Source organism: Kwoniella europaea, chromosome 1 (assembly GCF_036810445.1).
Source record: "Kwoniella europaea PYCC6329 chromosome 1, complete sequence".
NCBI lineage: Eukaryota > Fungi > Basidiomycota > Tremellomycetes > Tremellales > Cryptococcaceae > Kwoniella > Kwoniella europaea.
The window spans coordinates 8,855,336-8,876,171 of record NC_089487.1 but is presented as its reverse complement, the minus strand read 5'-3'; the positions used below and the strand labels follow the sequence as shown (position 1 = coordinate 8,876,171).

General features: G+C 44.0%; 9 protein-coding genes across 9 annotated transcripts; 5 read left to right on the top strand and 4 right to left on the bottom strand.

Moving 5' to 3' along the window:
- Positions 1-56: 56 nt before the first annotated feature.
- On the top strand, positions 57-1,629 carry V865_003379 (uncharacterized protein; the record flags this gene model as incomplete). The annotated part of the gene is made up of 4 exons (XM_066227176.1): positions 57-838; positions 895-1,108; positions 1,186-1,359; positions 1,426-1,629. 4 exons carry the CDS (start codon positions 57-59, stop codon positions 1,627-1,629), a joined length of 1,374 nt encoding a protein of 457 aa, XP_066083273.1.
- Positions 1,630-2,174: 545 nt separating this feature from the next.
- On the top strand, positions 2,175-6,009 carry V865_003378 (uncharacterized protein; the record flags this gene model as incomplete). Its single annotated transcript, XM_066227175.1, has 5 exons — positions 2,175-2,399; positions 2,885-3,463; positions 3,525-3,725; positions 3,783-4,391; positions 4,453-6,009. The coding sequence occupies 5 exons, from the start codon at positions 2,175-2,177 to the stop codon at positions 6,007-6,009; spliced, it is 3,171 nt and encodes a 1,056-aa protein (XP_066083272.1).
- A 1,250-nt stretch (positions 6,010-7,259) lies between these two features.
- On the top strand, positions 7,260-8,803 carry V865_003377 (uncharacterized protein; the record flags this gene model as incomplete). Its single annotated transcript, XM_066227174.1, has 3 exons — positions 7,260-7,314; positions 7,675-8,371; positions 8,476-8,803. 3 exons carry the CDS (start codon positions 7,260-7,262, stop codon positions 8,801-8,803), a joined length of 1,080 nt encoding a protein of 359 aa, XP_066083271.1.
- A 724-nt stretch (positions 8,804-9,527) lies between these two features.
- Positions 9,528-10,460, bottom strand: V865_003376 (uncharacterized protein; the record flags this gene model as incomplete). The annotated part of the gene is made up of 4 exons (XM_066227173.1): positions 9,528-9,578; positions 9,656-9,727; positions 10,004-10,285; positions 10,374-10,460. The coding sequence occupies 4 exons, from the start codon at positions 10,458-10,460 to the stop codon at positions 9,528-9,530; spliced, it is 492 nt and encodes a 163-aa protein (XP_066083270.1).
- A 629-nt stretch (positions 10,461-11,089) lies between these two features.
- Positions 11,090-12,182, top strand: V865_003375 (uncharacterized protein; the record flags this gene model as incomplete). The annotated part of the gene is made up of 6 exons (XM_066227172.1): positions 11,090-11,195; positions 11,260-11,340; positions 11,398-11,420; positions 11,488-11,658; positions 11,760-11,935; positions 12,041-12,182. 6 exons carry the CDS (start codon positions 11,090-11,092, stop codon positions 12,180-12,182), a joined length of 699 nt encoding a protein of 232 aa, XP_066083269.1.
- Positions 12,183-12,570: 388 nt separating this feature from the next.
- V865_003374 (uncharacterized protein) lies at positions 12,571-14,224 on the bottom strand (the record flags this gene model as incomplete). Its single annotated transcript, XM_066227171.1, has 3 exons — positions 12,571-13,202; positions 13,273-13,478; positions 13,599-14,224. The coding sequence occupies 3 exons, from the start codon at positions 14,222-14,224 to the stop codon at positions 12,571-12,573; spliced, it is 1,464 nt and encodes a 487-aa protein (XP_066083268.1).
- Positions 14,225-15,075: 851 nt separating this feature from the next.
- On the bottom strand, positions 15,076-16,497 carry V865_003373 (uncharacterized protein; the record flags this gene model as incomplete). The annotated part of the gene is made up of 7 exons (XM_066227170.1): positions 15,076-15,193; positions 15,285-15,370; positions 15,446-15,582; positions 15,665-15,686; positions 15,758-15,841; positions 15,931-16,218; positions 16,345-16,497. 7 exons carry the CDS (start codon positions 16,495-16,497, stop codon positions 15,076-15,078), a joined length of 888 nt encoding a protein of 295 aa, XP_066083267.1.
- A 921-nt stretch (positions 16,498-17,418) lies between these two features.
- V865_003372 (uncharacterized protein) lies at positions 17,419-18,205 on the top strand (the record flags this gene model as incomplete). Its single annotated transcript, XM_066227169.1, has 3 exons — positions 17,419-17,619; positions 17,700-17,846; positions 17,966-18,205. 3 exons carry the CDS (start codon positions 17,419-17,421, stop codon positions 18,203-18,205), a joined length of 588 nt encoding a protein of 195 aa, XP_066083266.1.
- A 366-nt stretch (positions 18,206-18,571) lies between these two features.
- V865_003371 (uncharacterized protein) lies at positions 18,572-20,835 on the bottom strand (the record flags this gene model as incomplete). The annotated part of the gene is made up of 7 exons (XM_066227168.1): positions 18,572-18,871; positions 18,999-19,301; positions 19,374-19,540; positions 19,621-19,712; positions 19,781-20,571; positions 20,641-20,667; positions 20,815-20,835. The coding sequence occupies 7 exons, from the start codon at positions 20,833-20,835 to the stop codon at positions 18,572-18,574; spliced, it is 1,701 nt and encodes a 566-aa protein (XP_066083265.1).
- Between the last annotated feature and the right edge of the window lies 1 nt (position 20,836).

The window sequence follows — 20,836 nt, the reverse complement described above, 5'->3', positions numbered from 1 at the left end:
ACACACACCTTTTGATCCCTTCTTTTCTTGCCACCCCCTTCTCCTTCCCACACAGCATGTCAACCCCTCGACGATCTTCTCGACCATCAACACCTTCATCTTCAAACCCTACACCGACACCCATACGTACGAATGTACACCACCACAAAACGGCAGACGAGCTTGCCGCTGAAGAGGCAGCATCCATCTTACATACGCCCACTACTCGCCTCAGGTCCGCGGGAAGTACGACGTCGGTAGGAATACCCATCGAGCTTGAAACGGGCAGTGCCAGGGCTCTGAGGCACAGAAGATTGAATGAAGTGAGAGAAGCTACGAGCGAAACGAGAGAAAGGGAAGATTCTAAATCTATCGCATCGGTTTCGAGCAGAAGTCAAGATGATGATGGGGATGATGAAGTATCGAAATCATTAGATGTTTCTATACAAGGGGATATTGACCTTCAGTCGACCTCAGAAAATGGTCACGATGATAATGATGATGATGATGTCAACTCCTCGCCTTCTACTGCTCTCACCACTGGTCAAATTTTCGCTCAGCCTCAGATATCAATTCCTTCCGACGACGAGGAAGAGGACGATTCCGATTCCGAATCTGATGATTCAGAGACTGACTCGGATGATGATGGATCAAGTACTGCATCTGCGTCTTCGTCAAATACATCGGATTCAGATGATGGGGATGACTCGGACGAAGAGCGTATGGACCGACTATTAGAAGCTGCCAAAGCCGCTGCTATAGCCAAGCAGAGTAAAGGAAAGGGGAAAGCTACAGCAGATGACGACGGGGAAGAGGTACTTGATTTTGACGAAGATCAGAAAGAGGAGAAGAAGGATGCGTAAGTTACTGGATGATGCTCTGATGTGGATAACTGACTATGACCTCGATCAATAGTCCTATTCCCGATTTATCTGTCCCCCAATTGCCTAAACCACATTTGTCTTTCACGCAAGATGGGAAAGCTCAAGCAGCAACCAAATTACCGGAACTGGGACGAGCTGGTCCATCAAAGAAACCTATCTCAGAAGGAAAGAAACGAGAGGATGCCATACCTGAGTTAGATGATAGACCATATGAAAGAGAATTGAGTAAACGTGAAAAAGCAGCTGTAAGTAATCACTACAAGAAAACTGTTATTCTGGCTTTGAGATTAAGCACATGTTGATATCGGTGATTTCTGTTTAGCAACCTCGTAAAGCTACTACATCCGAACTTTGGGCTAGTATACCTACACCTCGATCAGATCTTCTACCTCAGATGAAGAGGGATTATCAAGCTCTCGCTCTTGCAAATAGCTTGGATCCCAAGAGATTTATGAAAGGTGGTAGTAAATCCGATAAAATACCTGAATCGTTTGCTGTGAGTTTCAATACGATTTTATGATCATGCTCTTGAGCTTATTTGTTGGTTTTGATAATGATCTAGATCGGTACGATGGTCGACGTTCCTCGTCATGTGCAAGATACTACCTTGACGAAGGAAAGGAAATATAGAGCGGGTCAGGTAGTCCAAAATCTGATACGAGATGATAGTACAGGAGAGTACGCCAAGAGGAAGTACGGGGATCTACAGTGGAATAGGATGGAGAATGGTAGAGGTAAAGGCTGGAAGAAGAGGGTCAAGTGGTAATCACAGCATACACTTATACCACCAACCGTAAGTGTGGCTACTTTCTGCCTGTGATGAGCGTAGCTCATATCATGTTGTAGTCTTTCCTCTTGTCACTGGTCTCCCATTTGTACATAGTGCGTGGTCCTCATGAGTCAAGAGCACTACAGATCTGCGATACTAATCTCACTGCATTCCCCACAGGTAATAGTTGCATTCTCACCATTGTTGCATTACATATTCATAGCATCTTATGAGCACTGAATTACCTGTCAACGGAATCAGATCTGCCACGGCTATAACGCCATAACGCCGTGTGATGCTGAAAATTTTCATTGTGCTAATTCCCGGTTGTTTGTTCTGTTTTTGAATCCGTCATCATAGTGAATACGTATGGTGTAGTAAGTAGTACATAGTAAAAGCAGTGTTTGGCCACTCGACCAATCCCCTTCGTTTTTCACTCGCTATACACGGCCTTAGATGGCTCCCTCATTATACACATATAGAGGGCGAGTGAATCAGCAGTCCACACCACTCGCTGATCCCCTCCTCCTCCGCTCCATCCCATGGCTCCCGGTAGGATGGTAACCTCCAGCCGTCGTGCGGGGAGGGTTACGAATAAAACCAAGTTATTGATTTACAAAGGGACGGATAAAGTGGATTTGGGTGCTGCCGAAACTATCGTCTGGGAATCAAATGATCCCTCATCATCCAACTCTGCCCACGCCAATTCCGAATCAACAAAACATCAACACGTCGGTGCCAAAGGTGTGGAATCTGGTGAACTACTGGTAAGTCGACTCTCCTCTTCAACATTCTCTATGCATGCATACCCCCATTGCATATGGCCATCCCCTTCATTTTGACGTTTAAAGTGGGTAGGGTGGATTTGGATCAAGAGGGTTGAAAAACAGGGTTTCCGCGTGGGAATAAGAAAAACGCGCGCAAGCCTTCCTTTGTTTATCATCATCAAACAATCCTTCTTTCCCCCATTATCTCCTCGTACACATGTTATTCTTTCGTGCCCACATGCACTCCCTCACCTACTCTTCAACCTTCTTCTCTTTTTTCTGCATGTTCAGATGTGATCTGGGTGTCGAGAAGTGGTCTATCTCTCCCTTCGGCCGTGTCGAATATCATCCAACCCATTTCCTATTCGGGCAATTCTCCTTCGGATATTTCATCATCCATCTTATTTCTGTTTACAACATTGATTTCGTATTCTGGGTTACTAACGCGTTTCTTCTTCTCTTCTCTTCTTCTCTTTCTCCAATAGGAACACCATCTTCAAGCAGCTTTATCATCGGCATCCCTATTACATTCTCGCGCAACCTCTGCCAAACCGTCTTCACCCGATGGTAAATCAAATGGTACAACACTAAAACCAGAAACCACTTCCACCTCTTCGTTAAATTATCATATCCCCACACCTGATGCTACAGGTCTGGTCAAAGATGATCTATTCGCTCCGTTGTATCAAGCTACGAAGTATGTCGAACCTGTCAACTACATTAGATTCTCTGATACGGTCGAGGAGAGCAGTGGTGGATGGGGAGGGTTAGGATATTGTATGGATGACAAAGATTATAAATGGTTAAATGAATTCAATTCGAAACAGGAAGGTCCAAGCGGTACTGCCAACAGTCCTCAGACACCTTTGAAAGAATCGACAAACGGTAATCAACCTCAACCCCCTACCAGCGCTGGAAGAGGTATGAGAGCGAAAGGCAAGGAGAAGGAGAAAGATAAGCATGATGGTATACCTACTTCGCTTTTTATCTCTGAAGATACCTTTGAGTATATCATGGGTGTGTTAGAGAAGTATGCAGAAGATAGTGTACCTATGTTACACACTGTAAGTCAATGTCTCATCACGTAGTCATGCAGTCCACTAACCCAATTTTTCCATCTCGTAGAACTTATCACTCCTTCCCCCTTTCTCCTCTGTCGAACCCCTGTTCTCATCCCCCATATCCGCCTCTTTTCTGCCAAGTAACGAAATACCGAAAGGTCTACCTGATCTAAAGGTTCTCTCTCGAATGGCTAGAAATGTGTATTCTCATTGGAAAGTTAGGAGGGAAGAGAGGGAAGGAAAACCAATCATACCTGCATTGAACGTAAGTTGTTGCTTTAGCTATCTGGATATCTGGCTATAAGCTAACATTTCTGTCCAGTACGACGAGACCAACGATAACGATCCATATGTCTGTTTCCGACGACGGGATATTCGAGCTACTCGTAAAACTCGACGTACGGATAACTATTCGATCGAACAATTCCAGAAAATCCAAACCGAATTACGTTTGGCTCACAATCTTGCGTCTATGGTAGTCCAGCGTGAGAAGCAGAAGAGGGAACTGTTCAAATCGGATAAAGAAGTCTGGGAAGCTAAATGGAAGTTGTTCGAGACCAAACGACGATGGCCTTCTTTGGGTATGACAAGGGAAGAAGAGGAGATCATCACTGGAAGACCAATCTCAGGTATATTACCTCCGCCAAACACCATCATACCCTCGTTGCCATTGCAAACTTCATCATCTACCAATATACCACAGGCAAGGAAGAGAACCTTCCATGAGAAAGATAGAGAGGAGAGAGATAAAAGGGATAGAACGAGTGATCATCCATCTCGAATCACCAACGACAAGATACCTGTTGGTTCATCTGGTCGACCAAACATTCCTGAGGTTCTCAAGGAGAGGTTGGCTGCTCTTCAGCTGCGACATGAAGAGTTGTTGGCCAGACGGAAAGAAGCAGACTCGGCTTGGGATGACTGTACTGATGTAAGTTATGATTTGCTGGCTGAGAGATGGATCATCTTGCTGATTCCCTGTTCATTCTCAGAACTCATATCAACCCTTGCCCCCTTCCGCTGCCATCCAGACATTCCGACCTCGAACGTCCCTTGATCCCCACTACGCTCGTACGCTCAACCGAGGTCGTGAGGAGTCGGACGATGATGACGAGCCCAACCCCTTGTACCCATCTGCCTTTCGACTTCGACGCGGACGAGGTGGTGTTCTCAGACTCGATAGACGGACACCTCTCTATAGCCACCGGACAGGATTGCCACCGTCTTCACCCTCTGATTACGCTGATTGGCTTTTCCCCGATACCGTTCCATCACCAAGCTCATCGAGAAGACCCAAATCTATTGATGAAGTCGAGGAGGACGAAGACGACTGGTTTCAAAAGCGAAGGAAGCTCAATGAATTATCGAGATATGACGTATCTCGAGGTGGTGCTTTGGGTGTCGGTATGGGTATGGAAGAGGATATGGATCGAGTGGTTGTAGACGATTTCGATTCCAAGTATATCCGAAACCGAATCAGTCTGCTTCTGAACGACGATTGGGAGAAGCTCAAACCGGATATTTCTGTTCTTGATCAAGCAATCACCGCTCTCGACGCTCCCATGGAACTACCTCCCACACCAGTTTTCGTCCGACCTCAAATCCAAAACAATCCTCAGCTTGTCGCTGTTCAACTTCAACAACAACAACAGATGATGCAGCAGCAACAGCAAATGGAGAACTTCCAGCGTCTCCAGATGATCGCTCAGGCCCAAGCTTTCCAAGCTCAACAACAGCAACTAGCCCAAGCTGCTGCTCAAGGTCAGAATTTGCCACAAGGGCAAAACGTTCCCTCTCAACCTAGAGCTCCTTCTGCCGACGCATCATCAGTCGCTTCACCTGTCGTCAACGGACAATCAATGCCTCCTCCCAACGGTAACAGTCGACCTCAAAATGTCAAAAGACAGTCTACTAATGCTCAGATGGCACCACCCGCTTCGACTCAGCATAGACCTAATGCTTCTGCTTCTGCTTCCCCTACAAATTCAATCCATCCTAATCCCGCTAATGGCTCACCTCAAATCGTCAACGGGACCGTTCCAAACAACACTAACGGTAATGGTAAACCCTTCACCAACTCACCAGTGGTTATCGGCAACGGCAATGTTAATGCGAATGGTAATGCGATTGATCCGGCAATTCAACAAAGGATCTTAGCTGCTCGAGCTATCGCCGCACAAGCTCAACAGCAATTACCTCCTCAGTTGAATTTGGAGAATATGAACCAGGATCAACTTGCCGAAATCAGCAGGATGGCCCAACAAGCAGGATATGGAGATAACGTCCAGGGTTTCGTGGAATTACGAAATAAGACTTTCCTCTTGAAGATGGCCAGAATGGCTCAACAGCAACAGCAACAACAGTTAGCTCAGGTAAACCAACAACAACAACAGGCCAATCAACAGCAGCAACAGAGCCCTGCCTTACCGACTGGAGGGTTGAACCTGAAGTTACCTGCTCATGCGGCTGCTAGGTTGGGTGCGGCTGGAGGTCAACAGAATGGAGCGAATGGTCAACAACAAGCTTCTCCTGCGCCGCAAAGGGCGTGATAGCGTATCATCAGCTCGACCTCCAACCTCGTAGATCTCTTTTCTTCGAATCTTCACCTAAAACCTTATCAGCTGGGTACCTTGGAATTGTAGATGTACTACTCTTTCTCGTCTTCACCATTCCCCTCTCATTTTCTTTCAGGCCAAATACACCTGTACTTTTTCTGCTTTGAATTCAGGTATTTGGTGATTTTGTTTTAAAGGTTGTATATTAGCTTTAACTTAACATTTTCTTTCGGGTTTTGAGAGAAAATCATAAAATAGAAATTTCGAGAGTTGATCTCAATCAGTATTTGAGAGTTGTATGTAGCGTAGCGTAGTCATTAAGATCGAGTTGGATACTCGACTTCATCTCAACGGAAGAAAAAGGTAGAAGCAAAACAAAACAGAAGGAAAAAGAAGGATTTATATAAGATCTGAAAACAAGGAAAAACAAAAGAAAATGGTGGTTGGTTATATACATAAGATCATGTAGCTAGCTTCATTCACGTAGATGATCAAATAAATATGCATCAAAAACCTAAACTTTTTTTCAATTGAATCCATTGCATTGTTCCACTGTGACTATCGTATCACAGTGCAATTGGCCTGATGGTCATGCTAGAATGGGTTGCAATAGATACTTACCGTACAAGAAGCCATTCTGTCCAATCCGAGCAACATTATGTTGTGTATTGTGCCTGAATTTCCATTATCACTCGCTCGCTTTTCGAACGAATTGATCGGAATCGTAATCACAACAAAGCAGCAGCCAGAGTAGAGTAGAGTAGGCATACAGTAATCATATACAACACTCATCCTTTACTTGATTTTACTCGTGCCGCATTCAGAATAAGATCCGCGTGATCAATACGAGCAGACCTCCAACCGACTCGGACACCCCAAGGTCTGGCTACACAAACACGACTATACTCGAACATACGGTCAATCAAAGCGCAGCATTGGGTATATAATACCACAACACCTTATTCCATACGGACACTGCGTTCAGACTACCCGTGATCGGTATACATATACACCAATCACCGAAATTGAGATCAAGGTGCACCCATCCATTCCAACTTTCTCTCTTGATCCACTCAAGTACAGCTCACCCACCTATCTTGGCTATACTCGACAACCACAACTCAAAACGGACAGATTCGTGTTAGTCGCAGCTTCGACAAACAACCGAAAACCATAAACCGTCCATCCATACGCATCAATCAACAAAGTAATAACAATACATCTCATCACACTGCTCTTATACTATGTCTCGAAACCGACTGGGCAGTGTCAAAGCTTCTGCCGCGGAGCATGAGCAGAGTGAGTGAATGTCCTGCTTATGCATACTCGTATTAGAAGAATCAAAGGCTGACTTACTGTGATTTCTACTCCTGACTTTTCGTTGACTTGACGTTCTTCGCTACTGACACAAAAAAATATGATTGAAACCTTACTGACACTCGATGATATGGCATGTCCCATAAATGGAATAACACAATATGAACGCATCGACAAATCAACACATCAATTGACTTTCATGGGCATAACGCCATCTGGTACCAATTCACAACTGGTCTTGTCTTCACGGTACATACATGGATGTTACTTCTTATGTGTACCGGAACATTCACGTATCTGAAAACTTGGTATACTCGTACTTGCGATACCACAACATTACAGTGAACTCCCTCTGGCATTCTCTCGTCGATACTCTTCGTCTACTTCCCTCTGTGCCTACCAACCCATCATCCCTCAAATCATCCTCCCTCTCCGAGATTGAAAGAGAGCGTAATTCACGTACAATCCAATCCGAGAAGAAACATCTAGATGAAGCTTTGGATAAACTCAATGTCTTCTTAGCTCTCCGAAGGGGACCAGGCAACTCTAGCAGCTCATCTTCATCGGTCCCACCAGAAGGTATACCAGGAGTTGTAATTTCGAACGTTAAAGGTGAACCTTCTTATCCATCTATATCAACTCCAACAAATGGTATAAAGAAAAAACGGAAATTATCTCTTTCGGCTTCTGCTTCTCCTGCACCAGCCGATCATCCTTCCCCTATGCCAATATCAAAAGCAGGTACACCCTTGAGCGCATCGATGTCGACATCGATGTCTAGAGAAGCTACTGGTAAACAGTTGAGAGAGATGTATTGGGATCAATTACCATTACAACCTGGAAGAAGGGTCGCTTTTAGATTACCGAAAAGTAAATCTCAAGACGTCAATAATAACAACAATGAGAGGGATTCTCAAGTTGAGGTGACGCCTTCTGGTGGTGCTGGAGGGGGAGGGGATGATTGGATTTTGGCTACGATCAAGAGGTGTATACAGATGGATAAGATGAGGTATGAAGTACAGGATGTAGATGATGGAAAGTGAGTAACATGAGCAATGTGTACCATTTGTTTAATAGCATTAGTATTTTGATTAGAGCCTTGTTAAACTGGATACTGACATTTATCTACTTCGTATTTATTAGTGCATACAACACCACACTCCGATCGATCATCCCCTTACCCGATCCCACCTCCGCTTCCCATCTCTCCTCCCATCCAAACAACCTTGAAGATTTCCCCAAAGACTCTCAAGTCCTAGCATTGTATCCCGATACTACGTCTTTCTACCGTGCGACCGTCGTATCGCCCCCTTTACCTGGGACGGGTAACGGCCTAGGTCTAAAGAGTACGAGTAAAAGTGGGAAGAACGAATTTGCCGGATCTAAAAAAGGGGTGTACAGGTTGAGCTTCGTGGATGATGATGGGAATATTCAAGAGGTGGGGAAAGATGATGTAGTTGCTGTGAGTTGATAATTTCCTCGTATCAAGTCATCTTACTATGAGACAGAGGCTGATCTGTGATTGGGGTTAGTTCCCATCATAATTTCGGAATTTGATTCGAGCTACTTTCTTCTCTACAAAGTTCTTCTTTTCTTGACACTCTCGGTTCTCTCCATACCATGATGAAAATCAATACTATCGTATGTCATATATCCCTGATGGGTCTTTGTATCTCACTTTTGTAACGTAATGAACATGCTCGGTGAGGTCAATCAAGTTGAATACAACCATGGATCTCCTGAAAGACGAACGATTGATACTAGTACGCAAAAATAAGTCCTTGCTTCTATCGACGGTTCTCGAATTCTCAATTTAGACGGATCTTGATAAGTGCCGTATCTCAGCAGGTGAATCGCAGCGACATTCGACAAAGCTCAGACTCTCCCATTCTGAGCAATAGTAAGCATTGGACATAGCTTGGGTAGGACCCAACCGTCAACACAGATTCCAACCCAGAGTATCTCTCTTTTTCTTCCTGCCGACCAGTCCATTGCAAAAAACACACCACGTAACACTGAGCAAAAGATCAAACCAAGAAGCAGAGCATGCAAAAGATATACATCCCATCCCGTCCAGAATCGAGGGATAACCCAATTCAACAATACATGATAATGATGTTATTGAAGAACCGTATTTCCTGATTCTGAATCTAATCCAACCAAAAGAAAAGTAACATGATTGTGTTTCACTAAGTTTACTTCTTCTTGGCGGGTTCAGCGGCCTTGGTCTTAGCCTTTCCTCGTACCTACACGAAAATTGGAGCATATCAGTCACCCATTCAAAGGATTTTCGAATCAGCATATAGCTATAGCGACAACTCACCTTCTTGGATCGGTTCTTTCTCTCCTTTCTAAGTTTTCTGGAAGCCTTGACGACCTTGTCGGCGAGACCGGACTATGTGGGTGTAGGTGTAGATGTAGGTAATGTGGGCGAGCGGGCAGATTGGTATGATTCGATGATTGAGTCAAGTGAATAATAGGTAGCGAAAAGGAAGTAAATGAATTGTCAGCGTGACGTTTCAACAAATGACTATCCTTCCACGATCTCCATACGATGTTTGTTCTCCGAAATAGAACTGCTCTCTCGTTCGGTCACACTCCCCACCTTCTGTCCATCTCCATCTTGATCTCGTCCCACAGCCACATCCACTAAACTAAAAATCACACTCACTCTTACAAGTCTGTGCTTGGGTTCGAACTTCTTTTGTGATTCCTCATCATCGTAAATCAAACCGAAACCAGTTGAAACACCACCACCGAACTTGGTCTTCAAGCCGAATACTGATACTCGAGCGGCTTCGGTCTTGTATAATCCAGCGAGCTTTTCACCTAATTCGGATCGAGAGATGTTGGCTCGGGTAGGGTGGAAGATGGTGACGATGAATTGACGTCTGTTAAGGAGACGGTTGGTGATGAATTGGGTGGTTCGGATGGTTACAGCTCCTTGAGGGTCCTATATACGATCAAAACAGAAAATTAGTTCAGTTGTCTACTTTTGGATATACACATATAGATATATGGATATAGTTGGACAGAACAACGCAGGATGAGCATCGTCCGCTTTTCAATGATTCGTTCTGATATATCCTCCATTTCTTGTCTTGACGATGTCCTCCTCTACTGATCATGATCCAGCGTTATATCCCTCCAGTCCCAAAGTATTTGCCATCGACCATGAATCTTCCTCCTTCACTTCATTCAATATTCTACCTGTCCATCCTGCGTTGTCCTGATGTCGCATGAACTCACCATGATGGGCAATATCCTCCGCTTTTTTAGACTTGACGGTTGAAAGAGAAGAGAAAGAGGACCTTTGGCTAAACACTTTAAGTTGATTCAAGCAAATCAACGAGAGCAGACGATGCAGACGATACGATACGATCGAAACTGCCAAACACCCAAATCCCACCCACCCATACAAAAATCATCAAATTCCTAGTACCACTGTACGGAGTTTCGCGGAGTTTTGACATGTCAGTGTGGCACTCTGCTCCATTACTCGCGGGAATAAAGCCAAGTCAAGAGGGTAAAAGAGTGTGGCACTTCTTCCTTTCTTTCCGGTTGTTTTCAATGCATTCGGCCGGTGTGAGTGAGTGTGTGTATGCTTGGCACGTGCCTTGGGAGGTGGAGGATGATCATCATCATATATAGATAGGTGTTATCTGATAAATAGACAGTCTACTCCAGGTGTCTTTTCACTTTCTGAGTCTTGCTCACATATCGTTTACTGTCCATAATCAACACACCACTGACCAACATGCTCTTTCATTCCCTATGCTCACTTCTCGCTCTCACCTCGGTCTTGAGTCTGACCGTTCCTTCTACAGGTCAGCTGGCCAGACGAGAAACATTGGTAGAAGCTGGTATGTATTCAATGCTATATCGGCCGATCATCACCCCAGCTTACATGACTTCGCATTTGTACAGCTCATAATGCCAGAGTATTAGTCAAAGATGTCAAGACAGGTACTCTGGCTAGTGTGTTCCCAGATGCGACCGATCTCGCAGGTATGTACTTGTCTCTCTGTTCGATCTCTGATGGCGCTGACCAACTGATGGCTGTAGGTAGACCATTTGCGATGATGGAGGTGTGTTATGTCTCATGAATTCACAATACCTTTCCTTCCGCCTCTTCCTGACTATCTATGAGAACAGTATCACGCACCATGTTACTCCAACGGATCCTTGACTCTCATCTTGATGCCTATATCACGATCCGCTCAAAACATCTTCCAGAATCCAGGTCATCACGTAGCTTATACAGTTAGTATGCCTACTGAGGGTGTAAGGTCGCCGATGAGTAGAGGTAGAGTAGCTTTGATGGGTGTAAGTTTGAATCTTCCGTGTATTATACAGTATACTGCGCTGCGAGCTATAATCACTAACAGGGTCTGTATCCTGACTTGGATCTTTCATGGATCCGATAGAACGTTACTACTCTTCGAGATATCTCATCCAGCCAATCGGAGGAGTTAGCCAAATGCTATACAGCTTATCATCCAGATTCGAAATATTGGCTACCCGGTGATAACAACTCACCACATACGAGTTATTGGGCGAGATTGGATATTGACAGGATATATTACGTTGGGGGATTTGGAGAGTGAGTCTACCAGCTCATACTTAATTATAATTCAGAACAGGTCTTGATATCCATAAAATTAAGATCAAACCAGCTGACTTTTGTCCGGTTCTACCTGACCACTAGTATACATTACATCGGTCCTATCCCCGTTGATCTTTACGCCAAGTCGGAAAATGGTTTACAAGAAGAATACGAGATCAAGGAGCAAGATGGTTTTGGATTTTTAGAAATACAGAATGATATGAATGAACAAGTTGTGTTCTAGATTTGATATGATATATTGAGACGTCTGAGGGAGAACGAAGAATATCGTACTACATTTCATATCATACCGTTTTGATCAATCTTTCGCTTCCCTCTTTTCTTGTGGTTCTTCCTCTCCGTGTTGTTTGTACGATTTTCATTTTGCCAATCTAGTGTAGGTCTCGAGTTGATTTACATGATTTATTATGTATTTACATTCTCATTGCATGAGTATATAATACAAGATAGTGAGAATTACATTTCATCGGAAGCAAGATTTGGAACAATATTTGAACGAAGGTACGTGTTATGCACAAATTTTACCTCTATTGTGCTTCCCATCTGATTATCATATTCGCTTTGCAGTTGATTATCCAGCGACGATATACTACTTACTAGGTAAATCATACTTACCCACCAGCTCCTGATTGCCAATCTCTACTCTTATTCAACTTATGCCCATCCCCCACTGATCCATTCCTCTGAACCTCCGTCTCCATCCCTCCATACGCATCAGTCACCGTCCCCTTCCTCGTCAACCCGTACCTATCGTGTGAAGCGGATGAACTTGAAGATTGGGAATTACTTCGTACAGGTATCAGATCCCTACTATTGTTATTGTAATTATGGTTATCGACCATAAATGGATTTTGCTGTTGAGGATAATGATATTGATCTTGCATCATCTGACTTGGTGCGATATACTGTTGACCTGCTGGTGGGAAATCAGGTATGATATCTTGATGGTTGGTATGACCCACACCAAAACCAGCTAAATTACCACCTTCCATCGGTGTGATTGACCTCCCTCCTGCTGGAGCAGGCTCATATCCAGGCATATAATCCCAACTTGAATTACTTTGATTTCGTTGATGGTGATGGACAGAAGGATACGCATCGTACTTTTCGTTACTCTCATCAGGGAAATCGATCCTCTCTGGAGGTACGAATGAAGGTATGGCTCCTCGAAGTCGTTTTCGTCGACGGGTTATACCGAATACTTTCATCAGGAACCATAGGATCGTCACTAGAGCTATTATGCCTACGAAGAATTTGGAGTCAGCCATGCGGTATCCTCATGATGCCTGATGAGTGGGAAATGTCAAACTTACTTCCCACAACTACCAATATAACACCTAAAGGGAACAGTTTATTATCCGTATTCAGAATGGACGTATTATCCTTGATGTCATTGGCAGCTTCCTTCGAGGTATTGTCTGAAGACGTTGGTGGAGGAGTAGAGAAGATTGAGGAAGTGAGAGTGACGTTCTGACCGGCTGAGATGGTTACGATCACAGGCGGGGTAGTTTCGGTAGGTCTGAATTATAAAACATGACCATGCACAGATCGGAATATCATCAGCTTATGTCATTCAGAGTGAAAGTCGGATATAGGAATATTGTATGTGCACGAGTACAAAAGAAGTAGCCGTACTTACGTTTCTTCAGTAGAAGTGATTTCTTCTGATGCCGTATCTGATATCACCGACGGGATTGACGTCGATCTTGAGCTTGAGCTTGAGCTTGAGCTTGAGAGAGTCAAAATTCGAGTCGATGAAATGGCAGATGTCAAAGAGATCAATGAACCTGTGGATGACAAAGGAAGATTACTTGTTATTGGAGTACTTGATGGTACCAAGCTTGACTGTATTACTGTTGATGATAACAACAAGTCTTGGGACAATGAGCTTAACGTACCAGTCTGACTTTGACTACTTGATAAAATACCAGAGGCGGTATCGAGAGAGGTCACCGAGGACGAAGATACCACTTGACCTACTGTCCTGGTAGCTTCTGTTGCAATCGTCGTATCCTCCTTCAACGATAACGAGGAGGTGGTCGCCACTCCTGTACCAGTGGGATCTAGGAGGTCTGTCGTACGTGTTGCTCCTATTCCAGTCGAGGTCAATTCAGCATCTTCTTCAGCAGGAGCCGTCGCCGTAGCTTGAGCTTGCCGAGTATTGGTAGTCTGCGAGAGGATTTGAGTGGTAGTGTCTTCATTGTCGGTACCACCGCCCAAAAGACCTCCTAAGAGACCCCCTCCTCCGTCGGTCGATGATGACATTGATTGTTATTATGTAGACACCAGGTCTATCTCCTAGTGTTTGTAGTTATAAATATCGTTGATGGCGAGGGAGTGTTGACTATATCAGCATGACCAGCATGTGATGTCGATTTGGGAAAGGTCAAGAAGAGGATGATGGATAAATATAAGAAGTTATGGAAAATGATATAAACGTGTGTGATTATGGTAACTAGTGCAGAATGTGTTACTGTAGGGTGAAGGGCAAAGAGGGTAACGGTCGTCAAGGTGTTTATCGTGGTGTTAGCTTTGTTTATGCTTGTATGTTGGTCGTCAAGGTGACTCTGACAGAGGGTGAGTTTCCCATTCACTTGTAATGATTGTACGATTGCTGTCTGATGATGTTGTTCTCCCTGTACTACTATACTATTGTTTTATCAGATTGTCAATCTGCGAGTATCACTCAATCTCAAAGTCATCATAAATCGTACTGTGATCCGTAGTCAAGTGGTTGTGATTGTGATCAACAATGACAAGGAGACAAAGAGTGAGAGTCGAGATGAAACACCATCAAAAGGAGGGTCATCATCGTCATCAAAGGAAGGTATGAAACACGATTAGTACTATACCCAGTCCCATTGATTCCGTCATTACTAGTATACACGCTGACCAGTGATTCGGATGTGACTTATCTAATTTGTTAGTGGCGGACTAACCATCTCAGATATCAGTTTAGTAGAACGAACGGGTGTCATAGCCATAGATGGATCATGCGGATGATTTATCGGAGTGGAAGGCGAAGAGCGCTGTACACTAGTACACTCTCACAAACAGTAGAGATAGATACCATTGTGCTTTTAAACCCAAATCAGATCTACGAAACTATCATGTGTTCAGATCACCACACATTGTCCATCAACCAATTGATAGCCTGATATGCAATCGTAGTTGACACATTTACCAGCTTGGCAGGTGGTTCCTCCTAATTTGACACCATGTTGATCCTGGCAGCTATTGTGAGGGGAATTTGTGCAAATCGCAAATACATCAGTATTCTACAATGGCTTTTACAAGCATGAGTTGAAAAGGATAGTCAACTTACGATTGACCAATGACGTTTGTGGCATTGTTATAAGTACCGTACATACATCCACCGCAAGACTCGAGATCGTTTTGAGTATCGACACACTGAATCACAAGAACGTGCTCATAATGTCAGCGTCTACCCAATCGGTGTCGAAGCTTTGGCGCCCTACGACTCACCTCCCATGCATCCGCTCCTTCCAATCCTGGAATGACACAGGCCGTCATACCTTTAGGACAAGTTTGAACCAGGGCTGCCTGTCTTGATCTTCTCAATGCTTCTCGTGCATTTCGTCGTGCCAGACCCGAGACAGCGGCTATATGCAGTGTAGACGGTAAGCATTTAGCTTCAAGTCAAATGCCAGAAGATACGACATGGAGATAGTTATAAGAACTCACCACCTGCAGGATGGGTGTAAACCTTTCATAGACCACGGTTAACAAATGTTAGCGGAGATAAGAAAACGATCGGTGAGGCACAGAGCAACTCACCAAAGTGGATGTGGTTGTGCACGATTCCGAAGTCTGACTTGAAAGTTCATCACCACATGCGCACACGTACGAACTTTGAGTGCTCTATGTGGCCTTGTCAGCCTCTGTGTATCGAAATGGAAAGCACGGTTTCGTTCTTCTTATCCTCTTGAGGAAGAACATCGAACACTCACATCGTAAGCCAGAGCGGCATATCTTGATGTCTTACATTGACCGAAACAGTCGATGAGATCCGTTGCTGTCGTATATTCCGTGTTCTCTTCTCCATCGAAGTAGACCGATCCGGGTGTAGCACAATTGGCGAAATCGAACGTTGTGCTCTTGACGTAACTTGCCGCTCGGTAGTTGGAGATACAGGTATCAGGGTTATATGGTGCTCTGCTGCTATACGTGCCGTAGGTATCGGAACATAAGCAGTAATTACCGTAGTAGATCCACGCGTATTTAGTTGTGCAATAAGACTGAGAGTAGCATACGGAACGAATGGGAATAAAGAGGGAACGAGTCAGTATTAGAATGTGTCAATGGCAACCGGCACACCGATTGAGGGATGATGATCGGAAAAGAATAGATCTTATCTCACTCACAGCACAAGTTTCGTAATCTGTGGTTTGCATGCCGGTGAACGTTGCTGTATTAGGGGAAGTGAAACATCCCGCGAATGTCCCTTCAGCGAGGACCTTGATCACATTCAGAGAGACAGTCAGAGCAGTGAGGGAGATTAGTTGAGTGGTCTTCATTGTGAGGAGGGCTGATCAAATGAGTGTGATTCGTCAAGTTGGTTGATTGCTTTGGGTTTAACGAGGTCAGGAAAGGGAAGTTGCGAGATGTGGGATGATGAAGAGAAAAAAAGAGATAATAAGAAGACATGTCGAGGTGTTTACTGTATTATATAGTCCATCTTGGTTATGTTGTTGATAGTATAAAAATTACAACCAACAAAGCAAACATCCGCCGATCAGTACAATCAGTTCATCACATAGGTCGAAGCTTAATCATACTTTTGCTCATCTAAGCCCCAGTCCAGAAGGCCAAATAAAGAGCGGAAGGAGGAAGGAGGAGGACAGGAAAGACTACATCAAATCGAGATGCAGACCCCAATTATCTACTTACCGTTGGTTCACTACCGTAATTGTTTGAGCATTCCGTTCATTTCACGCCCATGACCATCTGTTGGTCTGAGGTGACAGCCAAAGGAAGAAACCCTCCTCCTTGTTTATATTGTAGATCCGGGGAAAAGTCAAATAACTTTATGCATTGGGCATCCTAACGGATGACCATCAAAATTACGAGAATGCGATCTCGGTATTTTTATTTGTTTACTGTACCTCCAATCTTATTCTTGGCGGAATGCCAGTTGTTGGGCTTTTCGTAAATCACCTGCAGTATATGGTGGCCTTTCATTCGGAAGAAGTAAGAAGTGACCAGATACATGCAGATACCTGACTACGGATCATGAAGATACATGCATGATTGTCATCTTGTTGGCAGTGGCAATAAATAAGGGTGCAGATGATCCGGGCGACCGCATCGCGTCGGTGGAGGTCATCACTCACCCGGAGTGACGATAAACATTCTTCTTCGCTTGGAACTCATCTTCTTGCTCTCCTTCACTCAACAGATCAATCAGCCATAGATCCATAGGTTGACCCATTCCAACGATGGCATACACAGCATCAACACGGCGACTACCACGAGAGTCCATCTACCCTACTCCACCTTCCAACGATTTTCTCAACGCGTTGGAAGATTGCGTGACTGCCACCGAACGATGTTCCAATACGTTGAATGCGGGTTTGAATAGATTGCAAGTGGGTACGAGCGATTTGCCGAGGTTGACCAAAGTGATGAAACATAAGCATGTGAGTGACTATGAGTGAACAAAGAGGAATGTTCTTAGTTGAGTCAAAGCGAATCGAGACTGATGATTTGAGTTCGATAGCACTTCCTAGTCCTTCCTGAACCTACCATCCTAGCTCACAAATCAGCATTATCATCCTCCCTCGCACCTCAGATAGATCAGTTGATAGCGAAAGCTGAGAATATGGTCGAACATGAGAAATCGAAAGTTTCGACTTTGGAGGAGAGAGTGAGTCGTCATAATCTTAGTTGACATGTCAAAATGACATATTTCAAATGGTTACTATCGCTTGACTTGTGTTTCCGGGAAGATGGCTAATGATAATTCGATATTGATGGGTAAATTAGTTAAATATCCTTCAGTCTGCTCGATCCCCTACAATCAATTCTCAACCTTCCAATCCCACCTCATTACCCGTTTCTCTGGCTGAAGAAACAGGTAGCAAGCAAGATACGTCATGCAAGATATCCGATTTGAATTTGAGGGAATTGAGTATACTGCAGAGGAAGAAGGTGATGATGCTTAAGCAGAAAAGGGAGAGGTTGGAGAAAGAGTTGGAAAGGTTGAAAGGAGCTACATCGCAGTGAGACAATTTAAGGATCGATAGTTATCGATACGTAGCAAGGGAAGGGACATGGGCAGACAAAGAACGGCGGAGATGATATGTTTGTTGACTCATGAGTCAAAATTGTATGTACGTGTCAACCATGTATCCCTATAGAAGAGAACATGATCATAATGATTGGTCTTGATCGAATTTCGAACATGTATGTATCTTTGGATTTTTTACATATGATTATTTTACATGTGTATATATCGCTATTTATACAATCGATATCATCCTATCCCTTACTGAAGCCCGAAGAAAATAGGAAAAGAGAATCGTAGAAAAAGAGTCCATGATATTACTGGTCAACAAACTAAAATAAATATCCCAAAACCCAAATGGAATTTCATGATTCTTCATCTAAACATTTGACCCAACCCTCTCTCATACCCCAATCCAAGACATTCATCGCACTATTCAACCTATCTTCTTCCCCATATTCCACCTGACCTCTCAAACCCTTTCGTCTCTTATCTTTATCAACATCGATACTCCATCCTAACAATTTTTCAGTTTGTTGTAAGATGTTCATTGCCCTTTCTTCTCTTTCGTAGGTCTTCATGGCTCTTGAAGATCGTCGATTGGGTTGTCTGGGTTGACGGGGCAGTTTGGTGTTGAACATGTAGGTGAGGATGTAATGGAGCCACTATCAACAATTTCGATGTCAGCTGCATTCTATTATGATCATACGAAATTGAAAGGACGAAGACAAGCAAACTATGATAATATATGTACGATATGTTCTGGTATGCGATAAATATGCTACGACCCACCATAACATTTGTGATAGGGTTGAAACCCTTCCACCCTTCCATACCTTTCTCATTCTCGACCTTATCCCTCATCAACCTATACGAATCCCACTGAGCACCTTTACCTTCATACACTTCTTTCGGTATCTCCGTCCAAACCGATTCCGAATGATCTGAGACAGGTATCGTTAAGCGTGATAGGCCAAAATCGATTATTGTAGTTTGCACCCCACTTGCAGAGGGGCTCAGGTAATTCTCTTCAATCTCATCATGGGACGGCTTGAAAGGATGAATAAGAACTTGACCTTCATGTAAATCTCGATGCTACGTCACCAAACAAACAACCTCAGCTTTCTGCCTCTTTGAGCGACCATGATGAGGATAAGCTGAACTGACCTCGAATTCTGTCCATCTCTCTGCTCTGGCGAGAGAAGAGACTATCTGCCAAAACACCCCAGCAGCCTGGAGCCACCCTTGAGTCTGAGAGAATTTGAACGTTTCGAGATCTGTGCCGGCGTGGGAAAGAAGGAGGAGACAGTATTTCTGCGTGGAAGGGAGACCGGCTAGGTTGATAGGCAGAAACGATCAGTTTTATGAGGAATGGAGGGGAATTCCATTACTCGTGATAGGTGGAGGTACTCACATGGTCGTACACTTGCTGAGCCTTCGGTCCCCTTATATTCGTCCCATTCTTCCAGTAGTCGTTGAGGGTATATACCCTCAACTACATATGATCTGTAACATCGCCATCATTTCAGCATAGTGATTATTATACCTTGAGAGGCAAGGTAAGTCCGACTCACCCGATATACTCTACGAATCTTCCACCTGGAACTTGACTCATCCTCTTCGTCACCTCAATTTCCCTCTTGACATCTTCCATCTTGGTACAATCAGGCATCGGTCCATCTGCCTTAATCACTTCCGCTGACGAAAGCAATGGAATCACTTTCAAGACATATCTCACTTCTTCATTTCCTACCAGTCCAAATACTTCAGAATACGATGCTTCCCCTACTTTTCTTATACTACCATACTCTGGCAATTGACCTCCTTCCAGGAAATTCGTAAATTGGCCAATTGATGATGAAGAGCAGGCTGAGAGTAAGTCGTCAAGGGCAATCTGGGGATCTTCAATAGGCGAAACATCCTCAGCGGCAGAAAAGGGTGTGTCTTCTATAGTCACCTCTTTGAATTGTTTAGTCAATTCGCCTAAAGGTTTGACCTTCCTTGAAGTAGGTATAACCACTTCTGAAATACTCTTTCTGGATTTTGATTTTGGTTTGGTTGTTGATGGTGGGGATGAAATGGGTGATTTGGGTATAACGACTTTGCCTGGTCGGTTCACTCTTCTATGAGCTTTAAAGATAATCTCAGGACTTGAAGGTACTGATATTGGCTGTATCTCATCCTCGATTATTTTGCTTTTTGCTTTAACTTTGGAAAGAGGCAGTGGTGTAGATGGAAGATTTGAGATGTCATTGGATAATTTCGTTTGGAGTACTGGTCGTTTGGTCTTGGTTTGTATGTGTGAGGGCAGGGGAGATGATGGTACGATGGGATTTGAGATGTCGCTGTGGATCGAGATGATTTGCTATAACATATGCATACGGAATCGGATGAGCTTGATTACCTCGTGATGAATGCGGAGAGAAGAGCTTACAGTCTTCTTCTTGCCATATGTAGTGACCTGATGAGTGATGATTGATCGATTAGCATTCCCTAGCTCCACAAACAAGAACATTGTTTACACCCTCACCTTTTTGGTCTAAAGGATAACAAAAACAGTCGCGTTAGTGAGAGGTCCCATACGGTATTGACCAGCTGACAGACTCACCCGTGCTCCTAAACCTGACATC